Here is a 27,457-nt window from a genome sequence, read left to right as displayed (position 1 = left end):
TCCTCGATTTCGATATTAATTTTATCGTGTTCTCTTGCATTTTTATCAGAATAAAAATTTCTTTTCAGGGCACTGTCATCCTTCCTTCCAAATAGGTGTTCTAGAGAGATCAATCCCTTGGGAATCTGATTATCCTTGAGTTGAATGACTTCCCCAAATTTAGCTAATTCCTCTCCAATTAATTTACCCTCATGATTAGATCCTTCAAAGAAGGTATCAACAAAATCACCAGCACATTCAAGGAATTCTCTCAATTGCATATCATCGTCAAAAACTTGCCAATGATTAACATTGTCTGGAACCCTAGGTGTATAGATCATCTCAATCCTATAAATATCATTTTTAAATTCTGGATGTGGTAACAACAATGATGCTAAAACAACTAAAGAAACAACTTTAGTGTTTTGGGAACAACGTATGAATTCAATAGAAAAAGCTTTAAAGGACTCAATTTCATCCCAAACCAGGTTTCTATAATGCTTTAGCCTATCATTTTTAATAGAAAATTTCTTTCTTACCTGCTTCACAATAAGTTTAGCATCACACTTCACTTTTAACTACTTCACTCATTTTTCTTTGGCTTCTTGCAGACCTAGAAGCAGTGATTCATATTCTACAGTATTATTGGTGTTATGAAAATCTAATTTAAAAGAGAAAGGAAAAATGTCCCCAGAAGGTGAAATGAGAACAACACCCATGCTTGAACCTAAATTTGAACAGCTTCCATCGAATTCTAGAGTCCATAGGGCTTCTTCAGAACTTACTATCTCTTCTTATTTGCATGGTTCTTCAAGTAGAATAATATAATTTCCAAACTAACATTCCTCATACAATATTTGTGCTTTGGGGTTATCTGAGGGTACTACTATATATTTATTCTTTGGCTCGGGCTCCAGCTTTATTTTCTTCTTTCCTACTAGAATATAGGCTTTTGACCAATCCATTTTAATTTCCCCACCCATATCCTTATAGAAGGTTCTGCTGAGTAGCATTCCATAGCTAGTTGGTATATCAGCTACAAGAATGGTAAGCTTTAATCTATTTTTGGACAAGCATAAAGGATAGCTTGTACATATTTCACTTGACCAACAAGGGGTACTTGTTTCCCATCCATAGAATAGCAACACCCAAAGGTTTTTGTGAGCTCCAAACTGAGAGCCTTTGCAATAGGCTAGGGCATAATAGTATCTGATGCTCCAGAATCAATGATGCAATTATTGAGCTTCTAGCCATTTAATAGCAATGATATATAAAATGGATTGGGCTTTTTATCTTCCATTTCCTTTTGAATAGAGTTAGCAGATGCCTCATGGTAAGAGGCATTGTTTGTGCACCTTTTAGACACAAAAATAGGTTCATTAACAGCCTTTGAGTTCTCAGAAACATCATCAAAAAAATGTGCATTAGTGGTAGAACCTCCCTTTACATATTGAACTAACTTGTCCAACTCCTTAGGATTAAGTCTCAGATACTCGGCTAGAGAAATTGATATAGAAGAGGATTTACAAAATTCCACAATATCAAATGCTCATGTACTAGTCGTTGATTCCTTTCTAGATAGAATTTTTGGCTCTATGGGTTTTGTTGGGTCAGCATGTATATGTTCCTTACCTTAGGAGTTGACATATTTTGGCTAGTTACTAGATAAGGTTTTTTATTTCTTTGACCTCTAGTCATCATTGTGCAAGCAAGGTCTTGAAGTGTCATAAAAACACTACCCCCTCTTTTTGAATCAGACTCATACTCAAGAAAATAAGCACCTAAATCTCCACCTTCTACATTCTCATTTTACGACATTTTCTCTGCTGCAAGAGAATTTTTTACTAATTCAACACAATTGAGCCAGTTAGGAAATTCTCATTCGTCATGGTCTGAAGTCATATAAAAAGAACACATTGCTTCCTTAGGAGCTTCTTCAATTTGTAGTCTCATTTGAGGAGCAGTCAATAGGGGAGTTTTACCAAAATTTTGAGGTTGTTTTCGTCTTTGAATGTCCCGATAAGGAGTCTGATAAGGGCCATGTATTTTATTTTGCTACCTCTTCATCATCACTATATCATTCATCAATTTCTAGAAAATAGGATCTGTAGAGGTAGAAGATGAAACTGTTTGTGGTGTTTGTACTTCTCTTTTCCATTTACCAGCATTGATAAATGCATCTTCTAATTGAATAGCTAATCTTTGAGTAGTAGCCAAATCGACACAGGCATCTCTAATGAGATGGAAAGTTATATCTAAGGGAACAACATTAATAAAGAATTATTTCTAGTTTTATGCACTGGGTTTGGATGATGTGGGCATTCTTTGGATCAACCTATTAAATTTGGTAATGAACTCTCTCATAGGTTCATGCATATCCTTCTTCATCTGACTAAGTTGAGAAAATAGAGAACATTCATTTTCAGAGGCCTTGAACCTACCTTTGAATGCATTTTTCATATCATCCCAATTGGTGATGGATTGATGGGATAAGTGATTGAACCAATCAGCAGTGGCATTAGTTAACGTCTAGACAAACAATCTTACAGTGATTTCTTGGGTAGGAATGCTTATAATAGCACAAGCTAAATGAAAGGAACTTAAATGATCATCTGTTGAAGCTTTTCCATCTCCACTGAACTTAGGTAAAATTTGAGTAGCTCCTTTGGGTAATGCTACAAGTTTAACTCCTAGATTCAAAGGCCATATGTTTTGCCTCCAAGGTTGATTGGTAGCCATGTTAAGTGGTACAACTTGTAAGGGTTGGATGGTTATATAGGCTAGGACAATAGTATTTAATGGAAGTAAAGATTGTACTAAAGGGAAAAGAGGAGATTGTTTTGGTGGTGAACTAGGTCTACTTCAAGATTTGATCTTCTTCTTTTCAAGGTCGTTGAAATCTGCCAAAAACTTGAAATTCTTTAGTGGCTCAAAGTTCTCATCAAGAATTCCCTTTTCTCTTTCCCCTGTTGTATATCTACATGTAGCCAGCTCTGTTTCTTAGTTTTAAGTTTAAGTTCTTGCAGGCACCTGAGCAAGTTTATTGACAACCCCTTCTTCTTGAACTTCTGGTATCCCTCTTAATAACTCAGCCCTTTCTTCTTCTCTTTCTAAAACAATTAATACTTGTTGATATTGCTAGTTACTTCAGCGTAATGCCCACGCAGTTGAATTCAAGACTGAGATTATATCTTCCTAGATATCCTCAAATCTGAGATTTGGTTGTAATATAGGGAAAACCTCATGATGAGGGAGAACCATTGTTATTCATAGCTTTGCAAAGACTAGGTTCTCTTCAAAAAGGGACTCTCCCCAGTAGAGTCACCAAAAATCAATTGGTGAATAGATTGTCCTTTTAACTATTTAATAAATTCACTCTATGCCCAAGGTTCAAAAATTACAAAATGTCCACAACAGTTGAGAAAATCTCATGTTATTTGATCTTCTATCTTAATTTTAAAGGTACAACTCCCTTATGAAATTTGCAATAAATTCAAAATTATCTTTGCACTTTAACTAGAAAGTGTGTAAGGATCTCTCACTTACTCTTTAGTAGTGAGGTAAGAATTAATACAAACAACAAAAATAAACATCTATTGTACCATGCTTCCACAAAACATCTACTTCAAAGGAATGAATAACACCATAAACTGATATCAATCATTCAAACACCTTAATTGAAACAAACTTACAGTAAGAACAGCAATCAAATATCTCGAACCAATAAACTAGAGTTCACAAAGTAACAATGGTCTAAACACTTTGGACACTAAGTTTCCAAGCTGGTTTCAAGATGATGTGTGTGTGTGTGTGTGTGTGTGTGTGTGTGTGTGTGTGTGTGTGTGTGTGTGTGTGTGTGTGTGTGTGTGTGTGTGTGTGTTAAACCTTCGTCATTCATGTAATCATTCAAAAGCAAAACATCCATATTCTATCCTTTGATTACTGTATAAAAGTATCTAGTTATCAGAATTTCTAGCTATCTATTTCTAAACTTAATAAGTTCAATGCACTAGGATTTATAGTTTCATTACAGAATTCAAAAAGCTTCCATCAAAACCCAGCGATTTTTGTCAAAACAAGAAATAGTTATGAACATGAAAGCAGTTATAAAATAGATGTCAAAATGTAACTAAATAACTATCTTGTTCAAGTATCACCGCCAGTCTTCTCTTCCTCACCCACGATCTGACACACTAACCTCCAGCTTTGAAAAGTGTTTGTTAACTCTTGTATCGTGTGGGAATGTGGATTTTTTAGGCTCAGCAACCTGGCCCTACATACATCCTTCATCCATTTGAATTCTTTTATCTTCAAACTCTGACATGGCATGAAATCATTGGTGCTAAGCAACTCAATGTTCGCCAATGCAGTGAAGTCATTGGCACAAGGAAATTCATTATCCCTAATTTGTTCAATAGCTTCATTGAAGCTCTTAGTTAGTGTCTCAGCATCCATATTCTTGTCATCAAACTGTAGGATTCCCGTTGGATTTACTACTTTCATATCTTTTAGGAGTTCTTTGTGCATTCCAGTGACATTGTACTCGATGCCCTACACTTCTTTAATTGTCTCCTTATAAATTGACTCCTTCCAACTCATGTTGTTTTTCATGACAAACAAAATTCAAGGATCTACATTTTTCATAGGGTTCTTGTTCAGAAACTTGAGCACCCCAAACCTCTCTATCTCAGTCACTTGGAAAATAATCACCTGACACTGATTTTGCTCTGCTTCCCACTTGGGGATCAAAGTTTAAATCTCTCCTAGCAATGATTCCCCTTCAACATATGCATTCACAAATTCCAAAATAAATTTATTACCTTCTTTAATAATGACTTCCATCCAATCCTTTATGGCATCTGCTAGCAACTTTCCCATTTGCATTTACTTCATCAGTTGTTGACTTCCAACAAAATTTAGATCAAAAGCTTGGGGTGCTTGAACAATTTTTAATGCACCAAGATTCATCAAGGAATCAATATACGCTGCCATAGTCATTACAATGCCCTTAAGCTCCTTTTTCTCTTTGCTGTCCTTCTCAGATTGAGTTAGCATGTGGTCAGCAAATAATTTGAAGAAGTGATTACCAGTGCTTCTATTAATGGTCCCTAACTCAACCGAGGTAACTCTGAAACCTTCATCATCAATATCGTCAGACTCTGTTTTCTACTTGTATGTGGCTATTTCAGCAGTTATCTTCCCAATCACTCGGTCCTTGGTTAGCTGGACATCCATTTTTTACTTCTTAACCTTTAAATCCCATGTAGCATAGTTAGTTACAATGTCCTTCACAGGTAATATAACTGGTTGCAGACTTCTTTTCTTGTTGATTGTGCTGGATAGCCAGGCAAGGATAGCAAGGCCTACAGAAATTGCCTGAGGGTCTCTAGCAGGAGTCATAAATTTTGGTTGATCCACCTTAGGAGCCTTGATGAACTGTACATCACCATCTATGCCATCTAAGAAATTGAGACCATTCGTTGAATACTGCCCCTAAGCTGACATCTTCTTTGTTTGAACTTTGTGTTGCTTAAGGGCCTTAGATTTATCTAGGGACCTAGTTCTCAGAGCCATGCTTTGTGTGTGGATGGGCGTCCTCCTTTGTTTACCTTGAACCAATTAACTACCTACAATAGGAGAGGAAAGTGGAATGTTAGAACTTGATGGTTCAAAAAAGGAAACCACTCCTAAAGAGGGTTCATTGATAGCTTCCTTACTATGGTTTCTTAGCCAGTCATCTGTGTAAGTAAATATAAATCTAGCTCTTAGATTTATACTCCTCTTCATCCTAGTTCCAATCTACTGCCAATGACTTCAATTCATGAGATTCTTCCTAGCCTGGTTCAACTATATCTGAGCTATCCTCAATGACCCCCTTTGTTTTGAACTTCAACCTCAGGGAATTGATTTGTTGTAGTGTTAACCTTGAATGGTCTCTCCTTAAAACCTCTTCCTCGTCCTTACAATCTTAGCATAAATCCTCTAACTGTGGGGTTGCTGATGAGTGGCCTACAAGCCCAAGAATCTGAACTGCATATCCCTTACTATCAAAGCTTCTTCTACTATGGTAGGAACCAAAATTGAATCCAAGTAAATTGCTTCCAATAATAGAGGCATTAGTCATACTATTACAGACTAGAGAACCCAACTTAATTAGGAAAGTTGTCTCCCAATCCCCCTGTAGTAGATTATTCTTAACAACAAAGAATAGTTCTTGCAAATCTCAACTATGACAAAGTAATCCAGGGCATATCAAGGAAGTTTAACAAGTTCCTCTTTGAATCTGCCTATTCTTAAGTAAGTGAACCTAGAAAATTGTATAAAATAACTTCAATATTGTTGAACTAACCTTTGAGCTTCGAGAGACAACCTAGGCATTGGTGTTTTCTTTAAAGTCGTGTGCACATTTTTAATCAGCACATCATGAACCTTCCTAAAGTTCTCTAGTACTTTATCCTTTTGTAGTAGAGGGCAATATTGGTACACCATTATTTCTTCACTCTAGCCTCCATGAGGAAGAGGGGTAAGGTCACAAACACAAGCAATACAATAAGTCAAGTAGGAAGCCATATAGAAATATTCCCTAGACTCCTTGGCATGCTTAAGCTCCGTCCTTAGTGAACTAGTAATAATCTCCACCCAATCCATCCACTATTCTCCCTTCAAAAAAAAATCTATATATATGTACATCCATTCCTCAAAGAGGAGAACATTAGTAGAACTTTTGACTCTATGTAATAACACCACAAGGTTGTGGATATGAGTTTTAAGGTGATCTTTCATGATGACCTTGGGTAGCCTAGAACCTCTACCATACATGGTCTCGGTCCATTTCCTAGCCAGGCTATTGCGAAATTGGTTTGGAGTTTCTTGATATTCATCCTAGGCTTGAACAGGGGAAAATGTAGCAAAAGTACCCTCAGGTAGACGCAATATGAAAGCAATAGTGTCCCTCAAAATTGAGATTACCTTTTCACCATCTTTGCTTACAATAAATTTGCTCCTAACATCATAGTGGTTAATACACATCTAGAGCAACTCAGGACTCAAAAGAGATGGGGGAAAATACACAGCTTCAAGTAGTCCGCTGGTTAAAACCTCCATGCACCCTTTCAAATTATCGACATACTCAAGGAAATTTGCTTGCAAATTCTCTACCTTAACACCCTCTAAATTTGTATCACTTATGAAAGGCTTTCTACATTCCAGACTCAAAATATTGCTAAAGAAATGCAAAATAGACTTCATCCTTAATCAAAATAGCAAGGCTTCAAACTGATTTTCTTGAAAAACACATAGATGCATAACAAAAACAAGGATTTCTATGTTTCTCACCTATAATTCACCAAAAAACAATGATTTTCCCTTCCTTCCTTAACAATTTCTTCTCCAAACTTTGAACTCTTCACACGATAAACACAAAAAAGAAATTCAAGCTCATTTTAAGAAGGAAAAGCACTTACATGCGGAAGTACAAGCTCATTATATGGCATTAATGAAAAATCACTTCTTGTTAAAAATTGCACATTCGAAAGCCTTTTGATATGACCATTTCATTTAATAATTCCCCTTTTTGGCTATACCAATAATGATTAGCTTTATTGCAACATCCAATCCCTTTTTTAGTCACAGATTTTCCACTTTTTCTAATAATGATGATTTTGCATTGCGAATAAAAATGTCCTTTAAATCATCACTCTAACATAACCATCAATGCCTTGCAAAATGACGATGCATTGTACACCATAATCTAATTTCACCAAGACAACTCTATCATTGGATGACTTTGAACTACTTTGAACCAAGGTTCAAAGTGGTTCCAAAGAACACTCTACCAGATGGGTGTGCACTCCCTACAAGAAAACTCATTAGTGTAAACCTTTGGTTGAACTACTTTGATCTACTTTGAACCGAGGTTTGAAGTGGTTCAAAGTGGTTCAAAAGAAGGGACTATGACAGAAAAATTTTAGGATTTGCACAACACTTCAGATGATGACGAATACGTGGAGCAATGAAGGAAAGACTTTGAAAATCCAAGGAAAAAGTTTTAAAACATGGTGACTCATGGGCAACTTACACATGGATTGGTTGATACCCACTAATGTCTTAAAAGTTTGTATTTTTATGGGAAGAAGTTTTTTTGGTCATACTAGTGTGAGGCAACATTTTATGCTCTTAAGGAGTGTTTGACTAGTGCGCTAGTCCTTGCAATGCCTGATCCTATAGGTGATTTCATGGTTTTCATAGATGCTTCATTGGAAGGAGTGGATGTGGTGTTGATGTAGGATGGTAGCATAATTGCATATGAGTCTAGGAAACTCAAGGACCATGAGCTTAACTACCCCACTCATGTTTTTGAACTCATGGTCATAGTGCATGCCCTTGTCCATTTGAGGCATTTTATTTTAGGACATAAGTTTGAGTTGCATAGCAATCATAGGAGCCTACAATATATCTTTACTCAGCCAAACCTGAATGCACAACAACATTGTTGGATGGGATTCTTCTGCAAGAATGACTTTGATGAAAAGGGAAGTAGAATGTCATAATAGATTCCTTGAGTAGGAGGCAACATGAGGTATCAATTTTTTCATTAGGAGTAGTTTTGTCAAGCCATATCTTGGAGGCTTTTCCTAGTGACACTTGGTATCAGGAGGTGAGGGCAGAGATCGATTCTGGACATAACCTCGAGGGGAGATTTTTTGGGTACTTGCTTGAGTCTGATGGATTACTATAGCACTTAGGGTGTATCTATGTACCTATGTCAAGTGATCTTTGTACCTTAGTTTTGTTAGAAGTGCATTGTGTGTCATATTCAACACATCTTGGTGTTAAGAAGATACATGTTGATCTCAAATAGTTGTACATTTAGGTAGGGTTGAGGCACGATGTCACTAATTTTGTTGCTAGATGTCTTGAGTGCCAAAGAGTGAAGGCAGAGCATCAACATTTGGTGGGTCTTTTGGAGCCACATACCATTTCAAAGTGGAAATGGGATACGATATCTATTGATTTTATCGCAGGATTACCCATGTCATCACAGAGACATGATTGTATCATGGTGATAGTGAACAAATTGTCCAAGGTAGCGCATTTTTCACCCATGAGAGCATCTTACACAACTTCTTCTGTAGTGCATGTTTTCTTGCATGGGATCCCTCGTCAGATCATTTTGGATAGAGATCCAATGTTTATTCTTGCACTTTGGACATCTCTCCACCATGCTTTAGGTGTGTAGCTCAATTTTAGTTTGGCTTATCACCCAAAGACCAGTGAATTAGATTCTAGAGGATATGCTTCGCATGTATGTTATGGATAGGTAGGTAAAGTGGGAGGACTATTTGTACCTTGTTGAGTTTGCAAACAACAATGGGTATCATAGTTCTCTTAGCATGTCACCTTTTCGAGCCTTGTACGGTAGACCATGTCGTACCCCTTTGAGTTGGGATCACTTAGAGGACTGAGTTCTCTTGGGTCCACAGATGCTTCAAGATATGGAGCAATAGGTTGTTCCCATTAGGGAGCATTTGGTTATTTTTTAGGATAGGCAAAAGAAGTATGCAGATGCCCATAGGTTGGATCGTCACTTTTCTATTGGTGACAGGGTCTTTTTGCAAGTGCATCTGAGGAAGAGCCCCATGCATTATGGGAAAGGCCCTAAGTTGGTGCCATGTTTTTTAGACCATTTGAGATCCTTGAGAGGATTGGTCCTATTTCTTATTGAATAGCATTGCCACCTAGCCTATCGCACATACACAATATTTTTCATGCTTTTGTTTTGAGGCAGTTTATTCCAAAAGTGACCCATTTTCTTGATTGGGATGCTTTGTAGGTAGAAAATAGGTAGCATACTTTGGATCCCATTTGTATCCTACAATAATAGATGTTGACCTTGTGAGGTTGGGACATCAAGTAGGTAGTCTGGGGGAGGATGTAGTGCCTCTCGTGTTTGCAGTCTATACCTTGTCTATTTTGATATGAGAGATACTTGATACTCTTATTATATGTACTTTGAGATTACCTAAGGGTTAGATGTTATACTTTGATTCAATATCATAGATGCTTTACTATTATGTTATTCAATTTATCATATTTGCATGTTGATGCCATATTGAGATGGCAGTATACCTATGATGATATCTGATTATCTAGTATTTGGACATATTTTCTGATTATGTTATGTGATGGATTTTATGCTATGGTTATTTACATCATTCTTGTCTCTTTATGCTTTATGCGAACATGAGTGATGTAAATGGATTAATTAGGTATTTAATGCATTATTGCTTTAGCTATGATATTATTATGCAATTACACATGATTGTATGTTTTAGTGTGCAAGAATTATATCCCTAGCAGTGGCACATGGAGTTAGTAATTCAGCTATTCATATTTTACAAATATAATCCCTATATGATCGATGTATCTTTATTTTAATTTTTTAAATTAAAACCTTTTCATGATTATTAAATCTAAACTCATTTTCATCATGTGATTAGACTAGTTAGTGTGTCTGTTCATTTAGAGGTTCGCATTGTTGAGAAAGTTGTTTAGTGACTTCTGTGATTTTGGGTTTTCGGGCTTTGAATCTTCTCAAATTTAATTTTTGGCAGCTTTTCCTTAGGTGAATTCCCTTTATGAGGAATAACCTATTTTCATTTGGGTTGATTCAAAGTCTAGCTAGTCTAACTGGCTATTTTCCCTATCTGACTATTCGCTTAAAAAGTGAGAAAGTATTCAAAAAGGAATTTTATTATTCACTTCTCACTTTTTGAAAATACAAAGTTGAGAGCTTTTCTGATATCCTCTTCCTGAAGGATTGGATTTTTATTCATTATGAGCGCTTTGAGCATGGGTTTTTCATGAGATTAGTCTTGTTGGATCTACCTCAAGGAGACCGTGCTTTGCTATCACTTTCAGTAGTATCGACGGGTTATTTGTTTTATTGAGTTGATTTTGGTTTATGCCCCTTTCGCTGACAGGTAGGACTTTCTCATTTTATTGTTTCTGCTTTGTTTTAGCTTTTGTTTCCAATAATAGTTTGTTAGGAGGCTGAGAACTAGTGTTCCCCTCCATTTATGTTGGCTAGCTCTACCCAGTTGGTCAGGTATGAACATTTTGCCTATTTTGTGATTAGGGTTTGGGGTTTTGTGTCATTATGTTGGCCATTTTTGCATATGGTGTCTAAACACAAATATTATTGGACTTTTGAGGTTTTTGTACCCAAAGGAAAAATAAGTTTTAATTTCGAAGTTTTCCTATTTTTGGGGGGTTTCTATCTCATTTTGCGTGCTACCCTATTTTCTTGGGTTTTCTTGCCAGAAGTTTGGTCATGGACCTAGATCATCTATTTGGATGTTGGTTAGACCTTTATTACACTTTTATGTTGCATTGGGATGTGTGTAGCATCCATCCTCCCAATTTTGTTTTCGATTGAGTGACTTACTGCATTGTGTTCTCATCCAGTCCTTGTGTTATGATCTTTGTGATGGTGGTGCACCACACACAAGTATGTGCACATACATTTTTTGGGTGATTTATGAGGCCCGATCTTCTATGGTACTTTCCAAAAGTTATGATCATTGGGGTTGGGTTGGGAATTTTCATACCTATGGGCACTCATCATTGGATGAGCATGGGTAGGGTAGGGTAGCATATGCAGGGGCTTCTATCCTATAACCTGATGACTATTTCCCATTGGTTGACAAAAGAAGTTTTATATAAGAGACAACTAAATTAAATACTATATAGTAATAATTATAAGATAATAAAATATTTGGGTTGTGGGGCTTCTGTCGAGAAGAGTTGTTGTCTGGGTTGTGCACCTTCTATTGAGAAGAGTAGCTACCAATACTAGCTTGGGCTTTTGGATGCCAAGCGACTGTCCATGATGTCATCCCCTACTTAGTAGTCCATTGAGTATCTGACCAGGGCCTGTAGTGTATGCATTGTCTTTGTCTTGGTTTCAGTCATCATACTGTCTGGCATGTGTGTTAGCCATGGACATTTTCTTTGTGTGTGTTTTTGGTTGGATCAGTATCTCCATTAGCATGGTACCAGTGGGCCTACGGGTTCCATGTGGTTGGGAGGCATAACTACCTATACCACTGCTAGGGACTGGTGTATAGAGACGGTCTCTTGTCCTAGTACGACTATTGCTGGATGTTTTCACTTGGTGCTTCATGTGCCAGCGTATGCTTTCTTGTGATTTATGCTTTCATTGGGATGCTTTTATATCATGTTTAGATGATGTTATTTATTGACACATTTCCTTATTACAATGATTAGCATATGATAGATGATGCTATCCATATCTGTAGGATTATCTTGTGATTTACTCCTAGCATGTTAGATTTCCTTACGCTTATGTTGTAGTATGTTTTCGTAGTGACGTCCTTATATGATAGTACGATGATCCGATTGGTAGCTTGGGATGTTATGTGCAGGGGATGGCTAGGGCCCATGATGGTCTTATTATGCTATTATGGTTGGGAGGAACTGTGTACTTAGTTTGTTTGTATTATTCATTGTGATGTTATTTCTATTTATTCTGATGTTATTTCTATTTATTGCGATGTTGTTCCAATACACTGTGATGTTTCCTTCTATACTTTCCCTTCACTACTTGTTAGATGGTTAGATGATGTTTTCATCTTTTAGTATTGTGTTCGAGTGTTTACGCCTTGAATTATGGATTTTGTACTCCCCAATGTGGAGATTCTAAGCTCTGTTTTACCCCTTTTGTTTGTCCTTAAGAGTTTTCTTATTTTCTTGGGCAACCACATGTTAGCATGAGGCGATACAATAATGTATCACATGCCCATTAGAGTTATGTTGTATGATACTGGAAAGTATCACACCTCTTAAGAAGAAATATCATGCTATACTGGAAAGTATTGCACCCTCATTGAAGAAGTATCATATGATATTGGTAAAGTATTACACGCCCTTGAGAGAAGTATCTCCCAAACCCTTAATGTGTCACACCCCTTCTTGAGAAAGGTCACATGATATTGGGAAGTATCACCTAATGTTGATTTAAAGTATAGCCTAGTTTTTGTAAAATCATATTCGGGCGGATAGCGGGCACTTTTCCGTAAGATCCAAACTTTTCGAGAAGTATTTAGGGTGCCCTCTTAGTTGTTCTTCAATCCTTTGGTGTCACATTTTTAATTTGAATTTAGTTTTGTGTCTTTCATTGTTAGTCGTTTTGGTCAATAGTGGTGTTTGGAGATTCGTTGGTGTTAGGATGTTTGGTTAGTCTTCTAATACGATCTTTGTTATCCTCATATGTTGTATGTTGTGTGCATTCATAATTATTTAAAAATATATATATCTTGGCTTGTATTTCATCCTTGTTCCAAGGATCTCCGGGCAGGGCATTACAATTTTTCTCCTAAAAAGAAAGTTCCACCAATTGTACTTTTTCTATCATCAATATTACTAGCCCAATCAGCATCTACGCAGACTTTAAGATTAAAGTTGTTATCTTGTTTGTACCACATGCCACAATTTTTAGTTCCTTTAAGATATTTGAATATCCTTTTCACAACAATCATGTGAGTCTCCTTTGGATTAGATGAAAACCTTGCAACAATTCCAACAACAAGTGAAATATTTGGTCTACTATGTACAATATATTGTAACTTACTACTCATAGATCTATATTGAGTCTCATTTACCTCTCCAATGGTGTCTTCTTTTGATAATTTCACTCCAGCCACCATAGGTGTACCGACTAGCTTAGACTCATCCATGCCAAAATGTCTTCAAAAATTTCTTTAACATACTTTGACCAAATCACATATATACCTTTCCTTGTTTGATAGATTTTTAATCCAATAAAAATAATTATTTCACCAAACATTGACATTTCAAATTATGTACTCATTTGATCAGAAAATGTCTTACTCAACATGCCATTTCCTCCAAATATAACGTCATCCAAAAATATTTCAGCAATCAACACCATGCTTTCATAGTCACATTAAAATACATAAATTATTGTTGTCACTTGTCTTAGCAAATATAATCTTAATCAAATAAGAATTTAACCCTTCATACCATGCTCTTGATGCTTGATTCAATCTATACAATGCTTTATTCAATTTGCAAACCATGTTCTTTTGATCAAGTTCAATGAATCCTTTAGGTTATTTAATATATACTTCCTCCTCAAGTATTCCATTTAGAAATGTAGATTTGACATCCATTTGATATCCTTTGAACTTCTTGTAAGTAGAATAGGCCAAAAAATATATTCTTACACCTTCCAATCTTGCCATTGTTGCAAAAGTCTCACCATATTCTATTCCCTCTTGAGCATAATCTTTACAAACTAGTCTTGCCTTGTTTCTTTCCACTTATGTATTCTCATTCATATTATTTATGAAAATAAATATTTGGTTCCTATCACATTCTTGTTTGTCTTAGTACTAATGTCTAGATATTGTTCTTCTCCATCTGATCAATCTCCTCATTCATAATATTAACACAATCTTCATTGTCCAATGCAACCTTTAGTGTTCATGGTTCAAAATTAGCAATCATGTAATTCGTGTTTGTACTCCAACACTTATGTCACCAATGATTTGATCTAGGGAATGATTCTTTCTCATATATTTGGCCAATAAAGGTTTAGTTCTTTGATTTTTAACATTTTTTTCACTCGGTAGGGGTATAGTTTCTTGTTTGGGTTGTATTATCTGATGCTCGGGTAACACATTTTGTAATTTGGGTGATATTGATTGATGCTTAGTGGATATTTGTCATATTTCAGGTGGTGTATTAGGACCCTCTTCATAGACATATACAAACTTTTTGTAGTCCTCATGTTCCTTCTTTCTTTCCACATCGTTCCTCTCTACAAACTCATCAAATATTATTGTTTCTTTTTCAATAATTTTGTCAGTAGCTTTGTCTAAACATTTATAATATTTACTCTTAGATGAATAGCCAAGGAATATACCTTCATCTCCTTTAACATCAAATTTATCATTTCTTACATCTTTGTGAATATAAGACTTACTTCCAAAGATATTGAAATAACTTACATTCGATGTATGAACATACCAAATCTCATAGGATGTCTTGCTTGTTCCTTTCTTCAACTGAACTTAATTGAGTGTAAACAACAATACCACTTGCTTCTCTCCAAAATATCTGATCAACCTCATTTTCAATCATCAGTGTCCTTGCACAGTCCACAATTGATCTATTTCTCCTTTTAGCAATCTCATTTTCTTGTGTTGTCCTTGGTGCCAATAACGGTCTCTTAATACCATTCTCAACACAAAAGTTAGTGAATTCAATACACATAAAATCACCACCTCTATCAATTCTTAAACATAATATTTTCTAGTTTCTTTCTCAACTCTACTTTATACCACTTGAACATATCAAAATCATGTGATTTTACCTTCATGAACATAATAGTCATCATTCTTGAATAGGCATCAACAAACAATATGAAATATATGTCACCATAGTAGTTGTCAACACCTATTGGACCATATAAATCAGTATGTACCAATTCTAGGATATCATTTGACATGTGTATTTTTCTTCAAAAATTAAACTTTGTCATCTTACCAAGCTAACATTCTTTACAGATAACATTCTCTAGTTTTTGTAGATTTGGTAAGCCTCTTACTCTTTTCTTTCTACTAATTTTCACCTTGTTCTTAAAGTTTACATGGCACAACCTTTTATGCCATAGCCATGCATCCTTAATTTTAGACAATAAGCATGTCCCAATAGCAGGATCAAGATAGAATAAGTTACCTCTTGTTTGCATTCATGTACCAATCAGATTGCCTTCATCATTATAGATCTTGACCTTTCTATTCTTGAATTCCAACTTGTGGCCCAAGTTATTCAACTAAGAAACAATCAAAAGATTGTACTTTAGTCCTTGTACCCAATAAGAATCATCAAATCTAATTTTATCATTCAATATTAGTGATCCTTTACTTTTTATTGGACAAGGAACATCATTACCTAGCTTAATAGTTCCACCAACATCAATTTACTTAAATTTATCAAACTTACTTAGATCACCAGTCATGTGATGTTAGCATACACTATCTATAATCCACGAATAATTCTTGTTAATATTTGAAATAAGGGTGGTTTCACTTTCATAACTTTCTCCATTTAAATCTTCTTTGATTTGCAACATAAACCATCTTAACTACTTCCTTGTCATCATCAAAACTAGTCTTGATGTGCCCTTCTTGAACAATGTAGCATGACTTCTTCCCTTTGTCTTTGTAATCCTTTTTCTTCCTATGCTTTTAGTCTTTTTTTTCATATCTATCACTCTACTTATGTTAGACATTTCGCAGCAAAGTGACCAACCTCATTGCATTTTAAACAAATGAGAGGCAATTTACCTTTTGTATTTACCTTTGCCACTTAACAAACTTCTTGCACATAATGCTTCAAGTTCATCCAAATCATCCTTAGATTTAGATTCACTTTATTCTTTACTTCTCTTTTCTTTCTTGGAACTCTCAGTGCTTAGTGAATATTTAAATGGATTTCCATTCATAACCATACTATTTTCATAATTTCTCAATGCAAATGTAGTCAACCGACCAACTAAACTATCAAGTATCAATACATTATTGGGCATAGCTCTCACTTCTTGATTTATAGAAACTTTGATACCATAAATAGGCAAAACAATCTTGAGAACTTTACTTACAATTTTAGAGTCATTAATAGCACCTCCAACAACTTTGATTGCGCTCACAACTTTGATTCAATTTACATACTCTACAATGTTCTTACCTTCTTTCATTCTCATGTCATTATACTTCCCTCTAATACTTTAATCTTTTGCTCTTCTTACATCATCATCTTAGCCATGTACAAGTGTCAACTTATCCCACATCTTTTTAGTAGTAGTACAATTCTTGATATCATCAAACTTGACATTATTGAGTGTAGATGCAATCTAAATAATCAAGATATTATGATTCCTTTTCTCATTCTTGTGCTCCATAGTTAGAGGACCAGCAAGGGTAGTGTATTCATGTTCCAACCAATGTATGACTTTATCTTTAATTCTAGATAGATGCATCTTTATTCTGTCTTTACATGATGATAAATTCTCTTTGTTTAGTCTTGGTACCTCTCTCTTATACATCTTAGGTCATTAGCTCAAGTTCCTTTAAACTTCTTTCTCCAAGAATTGTGCTTTGATACTAATTGCTCGATAATAGAGAGGGGTGGGGGATGGGGGGAGTCAATCATTTATGTTCAGTTATCCTACAACCCCTTCAAACAATTTCATCACCAAACAAACATTCATAAACTTCATCAATAATCACTTGGTGTACACATTCAACTTATCATTTAACTCTTTCAAATACTTTACTCCAAATTGTTCATTCGCTATTCTTTTTTAACCAACTAATAGTAAGAAAACTTAGTTATTACCAACCACTAACTTAGTTGTTACCAACTTGCAATAAAATGAAAATAACATGAAAATTAACTTGTAGCATAACAACATTCACACAATTAATACCAAGGTTTTCAAAGTGTAAACCTTGTAAAGGAAAAAAAATCACCTAGGATCCACAACCCAAAATTTTCACTCTTCTAAGGTGAGCTTAGCTAAGAGACCACCTTGTTATAGGTTACATGCACATTGGTAATGTGCACTTGTTAAAGGATTTCAATAAAAGATCATCTAGACCTTATCACTCCTTGATTTTGTCTAAAAAGTTGTCTTCTCTAAAGGACTTATAAACACCACTAATTGATCTTACCATACAGGATTGCAAAGACTTGTTTTTTATTAAGAAAAACAAGTTTTGAAGGGTGCCTGAAACCCTTTACACATAAAAAAAATTTAATGGAGCTCGACCAAAAGATACAACAGACTATAGGTGAAATAGGTCACCAACCAAAATAAGGTGACCAGGGTGGCCTCATAGATATCACAATACACTTCTACCACCAATTAATACTCAATAAAACCATTTAGGACCCTTTAATTCTAAAGGAGTGAGATAAACTTTGGGGGAAAAGTCCAGTCTTATACCCCAGGCTAGCGGAGTAGGTACTTGGTACAAAAGTCCCATCAGGGAAACTAGCCTATAGCCCTTCTCCACTACGAAGGGGAATTGAACCGGTGACCTCAAGGAAGTAAACCTCAAGGCATAGACCAACAACCCTACAAGTGGCAGCTAACTTCAAAGACTTGTTAGGTCCACTTAGTCTATGATATTTTCTACTACAATAATTAAAAATTAATAGTATAAAAATTATTTTTTTAGGTATAGCACTACCTTTCTTGTTCAAATCTCTTTTTTGTTCTTGTCTCTGATTGAGCTTCCACGTTTATCTCCTTTCTATGTTCTCTTCACTGGATGATTCACTCCTTTCTTCCAACTTTGCTCAGTTCACCTGTCTCCACTTTTAACTTCTTTGACCTATAAGCACTTCGCATTCATTGTAATATTATCAGCAACAACTAGTAGCCTAAAATTGTCTTGAACATCTCATTATGTAGTCTTCTATGTGCTTCCATATTCTTCCTTTTATTGTTTCTTAATCATAATCGTTGATCTCATATTCAATGTACTTAACCATAGAAATTTGAACTTTTCATAGAAAACTTTGACTTCTTCCTTATCCTTCTTCAATTTCCATCATCAAAACTTCCTTGAATTCTCCTAGTCGTTGTTCATGTAACAAACTTTGACTTGTTGCTTTGATCATCTTGAACATTTCATTTTTGTGTCAAAATTTGGCCTTAGATTCCATCTTTACACTTGTGTTCTTCTTTATGTTACTCAATGAAAATTTCACTCAGGTAAAATAGTTCTTGGTTAACATTAGTTTCGCTTAGGAAATATTGAGTTTCTCACTTACTTTTCCAATTTCTTGGCGAACACTATAGTCACTTGGCAAATACAATCATCCTTCTTTAACCTTGTCACTCAGTTAAGCTTGTGTAGCTCAATACTTTATAATATTACTTGATTATGAAATAATCAAACCAGTAGTAAATTAGCATTGTCCAACTCCTTAAAATTCTCATTGAATACCATACTTATCAATTCAGTCTTCAACATCCTTTCTTCAAATCCCCTTCATCAATAAAAATCTCTTCATCTACTAAATTAACATAATGTCTAGCCAACTAAGACTTGACATCAATTAAAACATAACAACTAATATGACTCTTTTACATACATTCATAGCATTACCAATTATATTATCAGTTGGTTCTAATGCCTATCCGTTGGCAAGGTGCATTGGTGCTTGTAATTTTAACAAAGAAAGAATGATAGGTTCACTTTCATAATTTCAAGTGAACATCAAATCAAATGGTAAAAACTAGAGTAATTACAGAGAAGGATTCATCCATCTATCCTTCTCTTGTCATTAAATATGGGATTAATCCATGACTATTGGCAATTGCCTTCCATGAAGTTGCATTTTTTGGAAACTATCACCAAGCCCGATAGGTTGCCAAACTCTCCATCACCTCTAACAGACCAATATAGGAAACTCTAGACATGTCTTTTTCATGATAATAAATAGGTCAAGTGACACCTTGGTTTTAAAATTTTCACAAGCCCCGATATTGTTCATATTTGTTCTCAAACTCTCTGGTCAAATGTAGTTATGCTAGGTCATGGTCTTATTGATTTACACGATCTTTAAAATCATCATTCTCAAGAATGGAAATATCTCTATTAGGTGAAGTATGCTTGTTGGAACAACATCAATTGCAACATAGGTCACCCCCATTACAAAACTAGTGCTTGTGGTCAAAGAAGTGATGGGAGAAGATACCTCAGCTTCAGTAGGAAAGGCCACACCCACCATCATTATCACAACTGTGACTGCAACAAGAACAAACTGATATGTTCCTACCATTGTTGACCTTGCCAACTTGTGGTGCACGTGTAGTCACATGACAAAAAAAACTATAAGATGTAAAAGTGTAGAAATAAATATCAGGCACTGAATTGCTTGACCAGACACGCTATGATTGCATGATTTGCAAAAAATGGGTTTGCTAAAAAATGTGTTTATGTTTTATTTGTGGTCTTTAATAATCAAATATAAAAAAGAAATGGGGAACAAAAATAAATATATAAATAAGCTTAAGAGATCACTTTTCCTAGTACAATACATAAATAAAAATAATAATAAGAAAATTAATGTTGTAAGTTGGTAGTAATGATGTTAAGTTGATGTAAGAAAAATATATTGAGCATAATAGATGAAAAATATTATAAGAGAAGGCCCTCTCTTTTATATATATATAGAGAGAGAGGGGGGGGGAGATATATATATATATATATATATATATATATATATATATATATATATATACGTACGTATGTATGTATGTATGTATGTATGTATACACATACATACATACATACGTGTGTATATATATATATACACACACACACACACACATATGTATATATCTACATGTATATATATAAATATGTGTATACACACATATATACATGTATATACACACACACACACACACACACACACATGTATATATATACACGTATCTGTATATATGTATGTATATACAACACAACATTTAGCAAATGTATATCCATTAAAAAAAATATTTGATAAATGTGTAATATTAATATTAATATATGTATTAAGACTATTATTTAGTATTAAATGACAATAAAAGTTCCTATATAAATCAAATGACCATATTATCATTTTCATTTACCTTTTATAAAAAATAAAAGCTAACACATTTGAAATCCTTTACAATTAACAATTCTATTAAGGTTCTTTTAAATCACTCACTTATACATGGAAAGATCAAGATGGTTGTTTAGAGGAGACTTTAAGATTGTTGGACATTAGAGAATTCGCTACTATTTTCAATTTCACTCAAGATGAATTTGTATTGTTAGAGTGGTTATTGTTAGTTGGTTAGTTGCAAATTTTGCAGAAATAGGAAGGGATTTGTTGTTAGAGTATTGTTATCATTTAATGTTAGATGATCAATTGTAAATCATCTAATGATAGGAAGTTGGGTGTATTAAATCAATTTTTTATTAATGTGTACTATTAGATTATTCAAGTATTCTTACCATTTGCCCCATTTTCTTTTACATTAAGTTTGTCCTAGAATTGTATTCCATCCCCAAGAGGGCCAGTTTTGCACTGAGTGGCAGAATTCTCCATTTCATTCAAAACATTATTACAAGATAATACCACAATATTGTTGGCAAAATATGTCAATTTTATAATCTTTATTGTATTCTAGAATAAAATGTTTTTGATATAAAATATGAATAAAACAATGGCAACAATGGCATTTTTTCTTATATAACCACAATCTATAGGTGTTAATAGATATCAAAAACACATTAATATCAAATGTGCTAGTTGTTACAAGAATATACCATAACATACATACTATAGAAAAGCTAAAAGAATTAAATATTATAGATACAAGTCTTAAACTATTTGAAAGCCTTCATATACCAATAGACATTCAATTAACTATGTTTAAATATTTTTTATTACTAAGAAGTTTATCCATTCCCACGACTTGCAAATATCTCTATATATGTAGAGTTACAAAACAATTTAAACTTCAATCTTCTAAAATATTCTAAAATCTCTATCTTAGAAGCTGCAAAATAATGTAAACTCAAATCTCTATACTTCAAAATTATAGGATGTTAATGGGCCGGGTCTAATTGTGAAGTTGAAAAGTTCTTAAAGAGGTCACCACGGGTCAAGTCTTGCTGATTAAGTCTGGCTGATTATAAGACTGACCGAAATTGTGCCCGAAAAACAATTTAGTAGAAAACATACCTTATAAAAATCTAAGACACTAATGCTGCACAGCCTAAATTATACAAATTCCAAAATGCTCATCCAAGGTACCGACCAGCGTTAATAATATAGTATCCCATACTTCAATTATTCGAGTATGGGAATTTGAGTCTTTATAGAAATTTGAGTTTTAAATATTACTGCAGCTTTCAAGATATAGGGAATTTCTGAGTTGTTAAGAACTTGCAGTTTTAGGTGAATTGTTTTGCAACTTCAAGAGACATTTTTTTATGATTAAGAGGCCATGAACCATTCGGTCGAACTCATACCCTTGCAGAAAAAGCTTCCTTATAATCTCCATTGCCATCTAATCTTTCTGTTTCCATCTCCACCATGTCTCGTGAGATAAATGATGAAGAACAAGTACCTATCCTTGACCTTTCTCTGCTAAGCAATGGCCTCCATGATCATGACACAGAAAGCACTTTTGCTGAAGTGAGGAGAGCTTGTGAAGAATGGGGATGTTTTCTGGTTGTGAATCATGGGATCAAGGAAGAGATTATTCATCAGATGGATTCAGTTGCTCGACAAATCTTTGCACTTCCCAAAGAGACCAAACAGAAACACGGTTCAGAGGGATGGAATGTCAGCTATATGGCCGACTTAGCTGGGCTGCTCTTTTACGAGGGCATCGGTGTCCCCGGAGCACCAGATCCCACTGCAATCAAGAAATTTTCCGGGCACCTCTGGCCTCAGGGAAATCCAGAAGTCTGGTACTTGCATTTAGTAAATTTACCCTTTTCTTTTTGAACTATCAATTATAGGAGATTATTTTGTGAGAATTTTGATGAAGCAGCCCTAAATGTGGTAGTTGATAAAGAAAATTGAGAAATAATTGTAGAGGTCTTTCCTTACAGCATCCATCAATTTAGTTTTTTCACTTCTTGAAGTTTGTTTCTGATATCGAAAAGGGGGTTTCAAAAGGGTTTGAACCCTGTATAATATGAAATGGGTAGTACTCTTGTTCTGCCTTGTTCTCTCGTCTTGTTTTGTTTTGCTGATCTGTAACGTAGAAGAAGTATGCACTATATCTTATATAGGATAATCAGGAGACAGAGAAGGATGTACCATGAGCAGTGAAATAGACCAAACCACTCAACTAGACTAAAAAGAGCGAGACATTCAACTGTAGTCATACTGCCAAAACTATAGATAAAGCTGGGTCGCTCTTATAGCCGATTTCAGGCCTTGCACAAATTGAAGAAATATACTTACATAGTTGATGGTAGAAGTCATGAAGAAAAACTTTTCAACAAGATCAAAAGACAAACGAAACAGATACGATGAACAATGGATCACACCAAACCAGTCTAATGGCGGCAATGCTGCCAAAACTATAAAGAGAAGAGAAAGTTGGGTTGTGCCAAGATAAATCAGGGCCTCGCACAAATTGACCTATTACCCAACACTCTAGAATGAGTTTGGGAAAGAGATTTAGAAAACCTTTCTTCTCTGTAACAGTCGAGAAGATTTTATTTCTGTTGCTGTAAATTTTAAATCTGATAATTTGTTTGTGGAGAGAGATCCCAATTTGAACATATTAGTTCTTTTGCTGTGAATATTTTGTGGAAAGATGGAACCCAACTTGAAGATATTAGTTCTGTTACTGTAAGATCTGATTTTTTGTGAAAATGCAGAGCCCAATTTGAAGATATTATTTCTGTTGCTGTAAGATCTGATGATATTTTTGTGGTAAAATAGAACCCAGTTTTAAGATTTATTTATGTTGCTGTAAGATCTGATGATGTTTTTGTGGAAAAATAAGACCAAGGTTTAAGATTTATTGCTGTTGTTTTAAAACATGAAATTTTTGTGGATGGATAGGACCCAATTTTGAAGATATTAGTTCTGTTGCCGTAAATCTGATGAATTTTTTTGTGGAAAGATGGAAACCAAATTGAAGATATTAATTCTGTTGCTGTAAATCTGATGAAATTTTTATGGAAAGATGGAACCCAAATTGAAGATATTAATTCTGTAGCTATAATTGACGTATTTTTTGGTGGAAAGGTAGAACTCAATTTGAATTATTTTTGTGGCTGTAAAATCTGATGATGTTTTTTGTGAAAAGATGGAACCCACTTTGATTATAATGTGATTTCCTCGCAGCAAAATCATAGAATCTTACACCCGTGGTGTTGAAGAGCTGACAATCAATATCATCAAATTGATCCTGAGAAGCTATGGGCTAAGCGAGTACTATTCCTCATTTCAATTTGTGGGTCACCTGAGGATGAACTACTATTGTCCTCCTCCCCATGAAAAAGGAGGATCTACAATTCACACTGACCAAAATTTTATAGTGGTAATGTACCAAGATAACATAGGGGGGCTCAAGGTTGAAAGCAAATCAGGGAAATGGGTAGATGTGAAACCTCTGAAGAACAGTCTCGTGGTTTTCATGGGTGATTCATTTAGAGCATGGAGTAATGGGAGGATTCACAATGTAACACACAGAGTGGTATGTGAGGGTTGTTCACGTGTGTCAGTGCCATTCTTTTATTTCTTCTCAGATGAAACCCTCATAGATGCACCTCCTCAGATGGTGGACAATGATCATCCTCGGCTTTACAAGCCCTTTCTTTATGCAGATTATGCACACTTCTGGCATCCCAAGAAGCGGTTGAGGTTAATGAATGAGCAGAGTTTCTCAACGGAGCCTGAAGAAAAGTACCTTGATAACTTTGCACGCATTTTGAATGCCTGAACCTTACAATGAAATGGATGATAGAACAACTTATGTATGTTACTCATTCATCTGGTTATGAAATAACATATACCTAGAAAAAACAAAAAGCCAAAAAGTACAAAAAAAAACTCTACTTTCTGTCATCTTATAATAACTATGCTACCTTTATTTTGTTGGTCATTAATGGCTCTCCTTTTGTCTTCCACTTCCACTTCTGGAAACGTCCATCTAAAGTTTTTAGTTTTTAAGTTAGCCTTTTTCCGGAAAAAACAGTCAGCACAGAAGTTGGGAAGTTCTACGAGATGACAGTAATGAATAGAAATTGTTACCATGAGAGTGGTGTGGAGAGTTATCCAAAAGATTTTGCAAACGAATTCCCACATTTAATAATAATAATAATAATCAGCATAAGTGTACTACATATCCAATTAATATCTAATTAATCATGAAGATTCTCACAAATTATTAATGATGAATAATTATAAAATGGGTATATATTTTTTCAATTGATAAGAGGCCATAGTTAAGATTAATTATTAAGTTCGAGTAGACTTGAACTCCACCTCTCAAATAAGAAGCTTATAAAATAAATTTACATTTCACATTGTTTATCTAAATAGAATAAAAATTAATTTATATTTTTCCATCATTTAATTATTCAAATGTATTTAAACTTTTATAAAATGTTTTACTTTTAACACTATTTCATGTGAGAGAATAAAAGCACATCAAAAGTCCACTTCTATCATCTATAAAACAAATTCATTCTTAAATCTAATATGTATGAAAATATTAGTATAATTTTTTAATTAGTAACATTTCTATCCAAAAAAGAAAAGGTTTTTGTACCACACACTGTAGCTAAGATTATTTACTTTTATCTATGCAAACCTATTTGAATATTAAACAAGTAAAAATAAATTTAAATGAAATATCAAATACATTCTTTGTAGAGGATGAGATAATGACTTTTAGCTAACACAATCTCCTCACCTTCGCATCTAATATTTTGTGTGCACTGATTCTTTTATGTCCACTTTGATTTAGTAACATCTCAACTTTGTTCAAGGTGGTTCTAGGGATATAACAATTAAGTATAGGTTTCAAAGGATTTGAGCAATACAAATCCACAAAACTCAAAGAACACCTGCATGCAAGAACCTGTCACATAGAAGAAAAGACAAAGAAGATGCAAGGGTTTGGCTCTGAAAATATGGAAAAATATAAATTATTATCAGACTGAAAAGAATGAATGAAATTTACAATTGATCAATCCTTATAGAAAGAGATCATAGAACCTAAAAGGGAAACTCTAAGAGGTTAATGACATTTAATAATTAATATTTTATTATTAAATGGAAATGCATGTACATAAAGTGAAATCTTAACAAGAGAGTAAAGGTAATTTAATAAATTAAATTAAATTAGCCCTTTGCTCTAACACCCCCCTTAAGATGAGCAACAATGTAGCTACAAGCAATGCAAGAAAAAGCAAGGAAACTACAATGTTGAAAGCAAACTTGGGTCTCGGCAAACAAATCCTGATGAAGTACTCAATTACAATCAAATATTTATGAAATAGAGAAATAGGGAAAACCACGTGGGAAAAACCCTACTCCAAAAAGAGAGAAGAAGCTAAAAAGAAAGAAAAGAAGGAAAGGAGGACTCATCACTGAGGCCCCCTCAAGGACTACTACCTTCACCCCAAGGATAAAACATAGCTGAACATACCACAAGGATGCAAAAAGTTTAATGAAGATGTTTGCAACCTACTTAGTAGTGGTACTCAAATCTAAGAGAGTCATCTTGAATCAGATGCATGATGAAGTGCATGTGAAGCTCAATGTGCTTGGTCCTCTGATGCTCAACTGGATTGTGGGCAATTTGTATAGCACTATAATTGTCACATCAAAGAAAGTTGGAAGCACTCTAATTGTTACACCAAAGAAAGTTGGAACTATTAGGAGGAACTCCAAACTCCGTCATCAACTGTTGAAGCCATGAAACCTCCTGACTAGCTAGTACAATTGTCATGTACTTTGCCTCTATGGATGATAATGTGTGAGAATGTTACTTCTTGCAAGACCATGTGATAGGACCACAAACAAGATAGAAAACAAATCCAGAAGTAGACTTGTGATCATCAATATCACCAGCCTAATATGAGTATGTATAACCAACAATATAAGGATCCCCTGATGTGTAGTGAATACCATAGCATGTAATATCTTGGATGTACCTCAAGATACATTTGGAAGCTGGCCAATGAATCTTATGTGGATCGTGTGAGAATCTAGAGACAAGTCCAACCGCAAAGGAAATATCAGGATGTGTGTGTGTCAAGTACAAAAAACTACGCACAAGTTGTTTGTATAAAGTGGAATCCACTTTAGGAGTAGTGCAAGTGGTAGATAAAATAACACCTAGTGGAAAAGGTGTGGGAGAAGACTTGCAGTCAAGTATGTTGAATCAATGAAGCATATTAAGAGCATACTTATGTTGGAGTATGGCTATCCCATTCGAAGACTAAACAACTTGCAGGCCCAAAAAATACGGCAAAAGTCCAAGGTTTTTCATCTCAAACTGCTCTCTCAAAGCTCATTAAACACTTTGAATCACGGTGGATGAGCTACCTAAAATGATGAGTTCATCTACATAAAGCACAAGTATCAATATGTTAGCCCCATGATGATGAATTTATACTATAGGATCAGAATGACACCAAGTGAATTGTGAAGCAAGCAAGAAGGGATCCATCTTCTCATACCAAGCTCGAGGGGCTTGTTTGAGACCATATAAAGACCTCTGAAGCTTGCATATCAAAGAAGAGTCCTACACAAAATCATGAGGCTACTCCATATAGATATCCTCGTGTAGTTCTTCATGCAAAAAGGCACTCTTCACATCCATCTGAAAAATTGTCCATCC

General features: G+C 34.8%; 1 protein-coding gene across 1 annotated transcript; it reads left to right on the top strand.

Annotated features, from left to right (window-relative positions):
- Positions 1–21,929: 21,929 nt before the first annotated feature.
- LOC149560799 (C4-beta,C20-epoxidase-like) lies at positions 21,930–24,709 on the top strand. Its single transcript, XM_089824821.1, has 2 exons — positions 21,930–22,553; positions 23,950–24,709. The coding sequence occupies exons 1-2, from the start codon at positions 22,174–22,176 to the stop codon at positions 24,545–24,547; spliced, it is 978 nt and encodes a 325-aa protein (XP_089680947.1). The 5' UTR covers positions 21,930–22,173; the 3' UTR covers positions 24,548–24,709.
- The last annotated feature ends 2,748 nt before the right edge of the window (positions 24,710–27,457 follow it).

This window comes from Cupressus sempervirens, chromosome 4, assembly GCF_028749045.1.
Source record: "Cupressus sempervirens isolate cs-2001-9-10 chromosome 4, ASM2874904v1, whole genome shotgun sequence".
Taxonomy (NCBI): Eukaryota; Viridiplantae; Streptophyta; class Pinopsida; order Cupressales; family Cupressaceae; genus Cupressus; species Cupressus sempervirens.
Note: the sequence above shows the minus strand (reverse complement) of the source record. Positions and strands in the feature narration are given on the sequence as shown.

What these genes read in the sequence shown, in the direction of transcription:
- LOC149560799 (XM_089824821.1), top strand. Translation starts at nt 22,174, where the DNA reads ATGTCTCGTGAGATAAATGATGAAGAACAAGTACCTATCCTTGACCTT. An exon ending in CAGGGAAATCCAGAAGTCTG is followed by an intron (nt 22,554 to 23,949) that starts GTACTTGCATTT and finishes ATTTCCTCGCAG; the next exon opens with CAAAATCATAGAATCTTACA.